General features: G+C 45.3%; 1 protein-coding gene across 1 annotated transcript in view; it reads right to left on the bottom strand.

Moving 5' to 3' along the window:
- The window catches only part of LOC147441107 (uncharacterized), a 47440-nt gene that overhangs the window by 271 nt on the left and 37653 nt on the right, over positions 1-9516 (bottom strand). The window contains exons 2-6 of the mRNA XM_086483653.1: positions 4236-5300; positions 2901-3992; positions 1759-2796; positions 706-1609; positions 213-527 (exon numbers count right to left, since the gene is read on the bottom strand). Coding sequence (XP_086339779.1) covers positions 213-527; positions 706-1609; positions 1759-2796; positions 2901-3992; positions 4236-5300 — 4414 coding nt within the window. The remainder of the gene's footprint in view (positions 1-212; positions 528-705; positions 1610-1758; positions 2797-2900; positions 3993-4235; positions 5301-9516) is intronic.

The raw sequence follows: 9516 nt of genomic DNA, 5'->3' as shown, positions 1-9516 counted from the left end.
AATATGGACACGCTATACTTGGGGCTGCATAATAGTGTGAGGACTAATTACACCTGCAAGTCCTTATTGGGATGGTATGAGATGTGCCATAGATGCCTAAACGCCAGTACTTATCAATTCTTAGTGGATCATGTTGAATGCCTACCAAATTGGTGCAATCATAAGAGGTTTCATGCACAGAATTGACGTGTTTTAGGGGATAAAGCACTCACTGGGATTTACGGTGGTGAGGGCTGCGGCTCCTCCGAAGTCACAGTTGGTTGAATTTGCCGCGACATTAGCTTGCCAGTATGCATTGAAGGCATAAGATGCGTGATCTGCCACAGTAATGGGGGCATGGCATGGCTTGTTTAGGAAGACGGGCTCACAGATTTTCATATTGATACTGCAAACATTGTTGAGTGCCTCTTGTATGATATGCTCATCGATGTTAGGTTTTGCAACACACCAATACTTTTTGGTGGGTAGCAGAGGCGAATGGTCGAGTTCTGCTACGTCGTTATATCCAAACACGCAATCACCATGACCTGCATGTTCAGTGCGATTGTTTCTTTAAGCATGTAGTTGTACTCAAAGAATTCCATGTGCTTATCATGACACACACATGGCTATTAGAGAATTTGCTTGTATTTGATAAGCCTGCATCTAGTTGAGTGCAATCAAGTACATGGAGAGCCAAATGAATTAAGGGATTAGTTGGCGTACTGTGATTAATTGATGTCAAGCCAGCAGTGCCGTTAAAGTCGCAAACAGCACTGTGCGTCTTTCTGTCTTGCCAATACTGGTTAAAGGCGAAGGATGCATGCTCAACCAATAAATTCGGCTGATAACAAGGATCTTTTTCCCCCATGAAGGCCTTGCAATATTGTTGGTCTTGGTTGCAGATTGTGTTGAGGGCACCTTGCAAGGCCACACCCTCAGCCGAGGGGTTGGCCACGCACCAATGTGCTCCATTCCGTTCTGTGGCGCCTGGGGTAGAAGGTGGAGGTGGCTTGAGGTCTAATTCGTACACTCGAGACTCGTTCGGATAAAGAATACCCCAGTGTTGCTCAAAGATTGGACCTGGTTTTTGGTTCTCACTGAACAGGGAGAAGAGGTAAGTTGGAATGTAAGTTCCAGGATGCAGAGGGGTCCCACGTGGTGGATCTGCAAGCATCTTATCGACAAGCTTCCGGACATATTTAGAGGCGAGGACTGGGGATGCCTCAGCATCTGGGGAGTCACCTTGCATTGGCCAGCCGGTTTCAGTGATTTGAAGTTCGACACTAGGAAATCCGAGCTTGTCCATGGCCATCCAGATCGCATCAAGCTGTGCATCCAAAGCGTTTGTATAGGTGACATTCCCATCTACAAGAGGGGGTGCTGAACTCTCGAAGAGTGCAAAGTCAAGAGAGGCTTTGTCATGATTGCCAGACAACCATCCACGGTAGGGGTAGACGTTGAGAAAGAGAGGAAAGGAGTTGGCAGAGAGAAATTCCATCAAAGGCTTCATGACAGGGTCTGCAATGTCATTCCTGAAAGTTGCTGCAGATGGTGGGTTATAGGATGAATTATGCAAGACGTCCATGGCACAGGATGTGCTCACCATGATGCCTCTATACAGTTCACTCTGTAGAAAGTTTTAACAGTATCATGTAATTAGTCTGCATCCCTCTGCGTTTCGCATGTGGGTCATATTATATACTGTATATGATAAATGTATTCATTGCACTGTCTGCCTATTAATGACATTGCATGCAGAAGTGTAGATAGTGGTACCTTGGTGATGGAGGCGTGGATGTTTTGCATGGCGGAGACAAGCTGTGGCCAGGTGTCGTTGAAGGTGGGGTTGCTGAGGAAGTCCTCGCCCACATCCACTCCAATGATGTTGGTGCCGGTTGTGTAGAAGGGCTGGATGTTAGATTGGACCCATAGGTCAGCCCCTTCCTGGCTGTTTGCTAGCATCTGAACATCTTTGTTCTGTACTGAGATGATGACCCTCAGGGTTGTGTTGGCTAGGGCCATCAGCACATCTGCGTCACTGTCATAAATGCGCACGCTGGCCACTCCCAGCTCCTTCATCAATGCCACTGCTACCTTGGGGTGCGGTAAGTTGTCTGCTGCCCTGCCATAGCTGATGCCCATCTTTCTCACTGTCCCATGGTCATTTTCAGTAGTATAAGGAGGTGTGGGGGACATAGGCCCAGGAGTCTTAAGGTTGGCTCTGTACGCCTGAGATCCATTGGGGTGAAGAAGGCCCCAGTGTTTCTCTAATTCCAATCCTGGTCTTCGGTTCTCATCGAACAAGGAATAGATGTAAGTTGGTGTGTAGACTCCTGGGTGCAAAGGGGTGCCCTGTGGTGGATCTTGAAGAACTCTAGTGACAAGCCGCTGGGTATAGGTGGAGGCGAGTTCTGGGGTTGCGCCGTCGTCGCCATCAGTGGGCCAGCCAGTTTCAGTGATTTCAAGATTGATTTTCCGAAAGCCAAGCTTGACCATAGCAGCCCAGAAAGCGTCTAGCTGTAAATCTAGCAGACTGGTGTAGGTGAAATCTCCAGTTTCAACAGCAGAACCAGAGCCATTAAATAGGGCAAATTCTAGGGAGAATGTTTCCTGTTCATCAAACCAAGTGCGGTAAGGGTAAACATTCAGAAACAAGGCAGAGGAGTTGTCTGAGATAAACTCTAACAGAGGTAGCATAACGGATTCTGCAATGTCTTCCCTGAAGCTCGCTTCAGAGGGCTGAAGTAGGGAGGAGTTGCCCAATATGTCCATTCCACAGGATGTGCTTACCATGACCAGTCCATCAAGTTCTTCCTGAATAAAGTGTCAGCATAATTGGGTAGTTAGTCCATGGATTATGTTCATGTATATTTTTAGATCCATTTGAAATGCAACACACACACTTGCCAGGGCAGTACCTGGATGATGGAGTGGTGGATGTTTTTCATGGCTGGGACAAGATGCTGCCAGGTAGCCGTGTCCCTCGTGTTGCTGAGGATCTCATTGCCCACGCTCACACCAATGATGTTTGTGCCGCCCATGTAGAAATTCTTGACGTTGGTATGTACCCATTTGTCTGCTGCCTTCTGGCTACCCGTCAGCCCCTCAATGTCTTCATTCTTGACAGAAATGATGACCCTTAGGCTCGTATTGGCTAGGGCCGTCAGCACATCCCGATCACTGTCAAAAAGGCGGACACTACCCACGTCCAGCTGCAGCATCAAATCAACGGCCTGCGTGGGAGAGGGCAAGTTATCCCCCTGCCTGCTGTAGTTGATGCCCATTTTTCTGGTGGGCGTCTCATCAGATGGGGCATGTCTGGGAGGCAGAGCAAGAGGCGGGAGAGGTGTCGGAGCTGAAGCAAGAGGGTGAGGTGGTAAAGCAAGGTGTGGGGGCGGTGAAGCAGGAGCGGCGGCTGGAGTGAGGTTCGTGGGATAGACATAAGAGCCATTGGGATACAGGAGGCCCCAGTTTTGCTCTACAGGTGGTCCTGGCCTCTTGTCCTCATTGAACAGGGAAAATATGTATGTTGGTATGTATGCTCCTGGGTGTAATGGTGTCCCTTTCGGCTCATCTCGAAGAGTTTTGTTGACAAGCTCTTGGATGTAGGTAGCTGCATTGTCGGGCGTCGCTTTGGGGTTGCCTAGTGTTGGCCAGCCTGTTTCTGAGATTTGCAGAGGGAGTTTTGGAAACCCCAGCTTGGCCATGGCAGCCCAGACAGCATCAAGCTCTGCATCCAGCAGGCTAGTGTATGTGAGATCGCCATCCTTAACAGAGCCATGGAAAAGAGCATACTCTAGGGGGAAATTCTTCTGATCACTGACCCATGTGCGGTAGGGGTACACATTGAGAAACAATGCAGATGAGTTGTCTGATATAAATGCCAAGAGAGGTGTCATGATGGTGTCTGTAATGGACTCTTTGAAGCTCCCAGCAGATGGTGGAGAGGAAATGTCCAAGATGTCCAAGGCACAGGATGTGCTTACTATAATCTGATCGTTTAGTCCTGCCTGATATTCAAAATCACATTATTAGTCCTTGGATTACTGAACTATGATGCCGCTCTAATAGAAAAGGCAATCACTTATATTCTCACAGAAAACCATTTTATAGTCAAGCACATGATTCTTCATAACATGCACAATGTGTTTCCTAGAAACATGAACTGCTGGCATTTTTAGCAAAAAGAATTCAATGGCACATGCTAAATGCTGATCACATGAACACACACACACACACATCCAGCTTGGTACCTTAGTGATGGCGGCATGGATGTTTTGCATGGCCGGGACGAGCCGCTCAAAGGTGCTGTCATCACTCGACTTGCTGAGGACCTCGTTGCCTACATTCACACCAACGATGTCTGTGCCTGACATATAAAAAGGCTTGATGTGTGTTAGGAACCATTCAGTGGCTGCCTGTTCACTGTCCGCCAGGCCCACTATGTCTGCATCCTTCACAGACACGATCACTCGCAGGCCCATGTTGGCTAGGGCACTCAGCACATCCGGGTCACTGTCGAAGAGGCGCACGCTACCCACGTCCAGCTGTAGCATCATGTCCACAGCCTGCGTGGGAGATGGCAAGTTATCCCCCTGCCTGCTGTAGTTGATGCCCATTTTCCTCTTGGGCTCCTCATCAGATGGGGCACGTCTGGTAGGCAGAGCAAGAGGCGGCGGACGAGGTGTTGGAGCTGAAACAAGAGGGTGGGGTGGTAAAGGAAGGTGTGGGGGCAGTGAAGCAGGAGGCAAGGGTGGAGCGAGGTTCACAGGGTACACATGAGAGCCATTGGGATACAGGAGGCCCCAGTTTTGCTCTACAGCTGGTCCTGGCCTGTTGTTCTCATTGAACAGGGAAAATATGTACGTTGGTATGTATGTTCCTGGGTGCAACGGTGTTCCTTTGGGCTCAAGAGTTTTGTTGACAAGCTCTTGGATGTAGGTAGCTGCATTGTCGGGCATCGCTCCGGGGTTGCCTAGCGTTGGCCAGCCTGTTTCTGAGATTTGCAGAGGGAGTTTTGGAAACCCCAGCTTGGCCATGGCAGCCCAGACAGCATCAAGCTCTGCATCCAGCAGGCTAGTGTATGTGAGATTGCCATCCTTAACAGAGTCATGGAAAAGAGCATACTCTAGGGGGGCTTTCTTCTGATCACTGACCCATGTGCGGTAGGGGTACACATTGAGAAACAATGCCGATGAGTTGTCTGATATAAATGCCATAAGGGGCCTCATGATGGACTCTCTGAAGCTCCCAGTCAAAGAGTCCAAGATGTCCATGGCACAGGATGTGCTCACTATAATCTGATCATTTAGTCCTGCCTAATATTCAAATGCCAACATTATTGCATCATTAGTCCATGGATTACTGAAATATCATGCCGCTTTAACAGAACTTAAAAAAATTGCATCCAAGGTATCCTCTATTTTCTATTTTATCTCTTTTGCTTCGGGTTTTTAGGTGAGTGTTTTAGCCTGCAGCTCTTATAATTCCCGAATTCAGACTTTTCTGACCTTATGAAGGTATATTCCTTAATACAATCAAAATACCTAAGAGAGCTGTTTCTCAAGGCAACAACTGAAAATTTCTTGGCTCACTTATTTCAATAAAGCACACTTATCTTCTTCATAAACATGAGCGAGGCTACCTTTTGCAGAAAACATGTTGGTACTGACCCTAGCCACTGCTATTCACAATCCCAAACAAGGCAGTTTACAATTAAACAATTAAAATGCACAACCGCTTACATTCTTTAGACAAAAAGAGAGAATATGAGCTTTAAGATCAGCACCGTTTTGGACATGGAGAGAGATTGTAGCCACCTAAGATGGTCAAAGATGAAAGATGTCCCCGAGCTCCAAGATATAGAGCTTCGAGACTCCATCGCATTCAGATACAGGAGATTGACGCTTGCTACCACCAGGTAGCCCAAGAAAGATTTTCTCAGATGCTAGCAGGCTAGCTGCTGGTTGGCATACCACGACACTAAGTGACACATAACATTAAAGAGGGGGGGGGGGGGGGTAAGGGGATCCACGGCGCGGAAGTGGATGCGGGGAGCCCGAGATAGATTAAACCCGGACGCGCGGCAAGTCAACGCGAAAAGGAACCCGGGCGGCGACCCGATTTGAACCCAGGGCCTCGTCGCCCAGATTGTGACGCATGGGGTAACCATCCCACCCGCGCGCACATGTTGTAGCCATGGCCCGGGTTTTTGGGGTTTTATTATTAAAACACAGGCGCTACCCGGGTTTAATCTGTGGCCGGGTTTAGTCTGTGACCGGGTTTAGTTTTTAAGTGCCCATCTACGGCTGCAACCTCTCCGATTTTCGTGCGCGCATTTCTCTGCCCTCGATCCCCTTATCCCCCCCTCTTTAATACTATGTGTTATTTAGTCTTGAGGGTTGGCATAGGATTGAGCAAGTCCACTTGATCCACGTCATGATTGTACTTTCGAGAACTTATAGAATGGGACCCCTAGAGATTCCCCCCCCCCCCAACCACCAAAACCATGTATCTTGTATCCTAGCCTCCAATTGATCACTTCCTCCCCCCTATCAGAGAAGACCACATTTTGTTACTTTGTGCTTTCATCCTTTCATGATAAATGGAGGACACACGTGTATATTTGATTAGTCTCATAGGTCGAATTTGGCTTCTAATAGTCATAAAAAGAGCTCTCTCTCTCTCTCTCTCTCACACACACACACACACACACACACACACACACAATTTTTTCACCCATGGTTGGCACCTTTGTGGCCAAGAAAACACCTACCTAGTCTCGCATATGACACTACCCTTGAAGGGGTTGCTTAGCCTCTTGGGTCAAGTTAATTTAACTCTGAACATGATTTGATATTTTGGCTCTCTAACTCATGACATTATGGCACATAGTCGGGCGTTAACTCATCACGCTTAAAATTTTCCTCTTTGCACTGTCAGTTCCGAGTCGTCTTCATGCTGTGTACTTTCTACCACCACCCTCTCCTTTGCATTGATTCCATGGTGGCCGCCACTAGCAACTGTGTGCCTTGGTGATAAGTAGATCCGAACGTCATTCGCCCTGCTGGTGCTACTCATTGCATCGGGTGATGACCTATCCATATATATTATATAAACAAGGTGATTTATGCGTCATATCCCTCACCTTAGCCTTGAATGTATGTGTGAGTTTATGTGAAAAGAGAGAATTTGAGGGCTTTTCTTTGGTCGCTCTCTCACTGCATGACTATGGAGTTAGTTGAACAAAAAGGAACGTCACAGGTCCGTACTTTGCATAATCCGTCCTTGTCGTTCTGTACACTCTGCACTAAAAAGGTTTTTTGCAAAAGCATTTACTTGCACATTGGGCGCTGGTCACGATTTGATTCTGGTTTGACTGCATAAACTTAAGGTTTCTTCTACACATAATGTGTAACATGATGTCTTGCTGACGGTTTTGCTATAGGAAAAACTGATGTATACAATGGTATTTTGTTTGCGCTGGTTATTTGTTTTTCAAGCTAGTCTACTACATCATACTCTGTTTTGGATCTGAGTCCAACGGGTCAAAGAGCTCTGTATAATTTAATGTTGTTTGTATGGCTCACAAGCCTTGTGATAACACACCTTGGCCTTTTTGTTATGGTTGCCCTACATAGCAAGGAAAAGGTGGCCCTCGTTTTGTGCAGACTATTCATTTGGTCTAGCATATGGTATACTGCACTAATAATGGCTTGTGTTTTGACACATATTGCTCGTGCTTGCCCTTGCAAATTACTGGCCGCTTATGAATTTGTATTTGTAACCAGATATGTGGTTGGATTACTTTGGGGGATTTGTTCTTAGTTATCTTGATATTGGTCTTTTTTGGAAAGGTTATGGCTCGTGTTTCTGGTTAAAAATAGGGGGGGATATCCTGTATAATGTCAGACAAGGCAATGGAAAACTCTGCGCGGTTTTTTGGTATTAACGGTATCACTATCCTAACTAGGCTGCACTTTTGGGATTTTTGGTTTTATTACCGCATACTAAGAGCTGTTGGTTTTTTATAAAAAAGTAAAAAAAGAAGAGGCTTTGAGGCCCGTGAGGTGTGTTTTTTTAACACCTACTGGCTATTGAGTGGTACGGATATTGTATTTTTTACATGCATAAATGAATCTTATCGAAGATTTTTTCAAGAAAGGAAGTGGTATGGAAATCACAATCATTTGATTAGGATTGATAAATTCTTGGGCTATTTATTTCAAAGATCTTGCACTAGGGAAGGACTTAGAAATTTGGGCCCGATTTTGAGATTTAAACACTTGGATTGGAAGAGGTAGTGTCCTTCCGATCAGAATGTTATGTATGTTAATATGTTTTATAAGGTCTTAATAAAATTGGGATATATAAAAACCATATCTATTAAAACTACATTAATTTGCTGTTATCCCAAAGGAGTGATGACCTTTTTATGACTTTCCATTAAATTAATTAAAAAAAAAAACACACCTTTTCAGTAAAACTGGTTACTTTGGATGATGGTTTAGGTTAAAAAGGTTGTAAGTTGGACATGGATAACAACTAATCTACTCCATTGACACCTGTAATACGCATTCAAAGCTAACAGAATTGTTTTCTTGTTTGAATGGATGCAGGTGAGGACTTTATACTTTTTTGGAATCTCTTTGACTTGGTTGTTGTCCATTCTTCATATATCAAACAAATCCGAAGCTAACTGTACAAAGGTTACTTGTTACTCTGTTAGTAGAATGTGACCTCATTCTTATTGCAATGTACAAAAATAGTTCTAAGATCGAGTTGTTTTTGTGCTACCCCTGGTTACTTGTCTAAAGCAAGCTGCCTTTCGAACTTTATGGTTCTTTTGTGTTTATATATTTAAGTAAAACAACTATACACACGTCCTACTCACAAGGCTTTCCCAGGTTTTCAGAGAAGCCAGGACGCTAGCTTTAGGAACTAATTTGGATTATAGAGCTAAGTTGGACCCACTGTCAATAATTCCTGTTTTTAGGTTGGTTGATGCTAGGTGGTCCCTCTTAGACCGTAATTCTGGATTCCTGCTCACGGCTATCATAGTCCCTGGACTCAACCAGTTTAAAGGTGCATGGATATCCAAAACTACTAACCTTGGTGTATATACATTCTTTCAGGAACACTCACATTACAAATTGACAGCTCGTATGAGAGTTATCCACGACCCGGAGAAGCATGGGAAAATTTTAGAGCAAATCAGACTGTACTTAAAGGACCACCTCCCCCAAAAAAAACCCTTACCCATAGAACTAGGCGTTTTCTTGTCAGAAAGGCCAAAGACTTTGTTGCCCCCTACCCTAAGTAATCTCTTTCTAATCGTACATGTTGTTTGTTACAGGCCCTGATCCTTTCTCAAGGCCTAGAGATATCCTCTGAACCCCTTTCCGTGGCAACTTTCCTTGTCTTAAGATGTATTAACAGTTTGGATGCTTCACAATTAATCTATGAATCAGTCTCAGCTTCAGATAAAAAGTCTTCTATTTTACATATGCTGTTTTTTAATGATAAGGTCAGAAG

The sequence above is a fragment of the Adiantum capillus-veneris genome, chromosome 15 (genome assembly GCF_014529385.1).
Source record: "Adiantum capillus-veneris isolate H3 chromosome 15, ASM1452938v2, whole genome shotgun sequence".
NCBI lineage: Eukaryota > Viridiplantae > Streptophyta > Polypodiopsida > Polypodiales > Pteridaceae > Adiantum > Adiantum capillus-veneris.
Note: the sequence above shows the minus strand (reverse complement) of the source record. Positions and strands in the feature narration are given on the sequence as shown.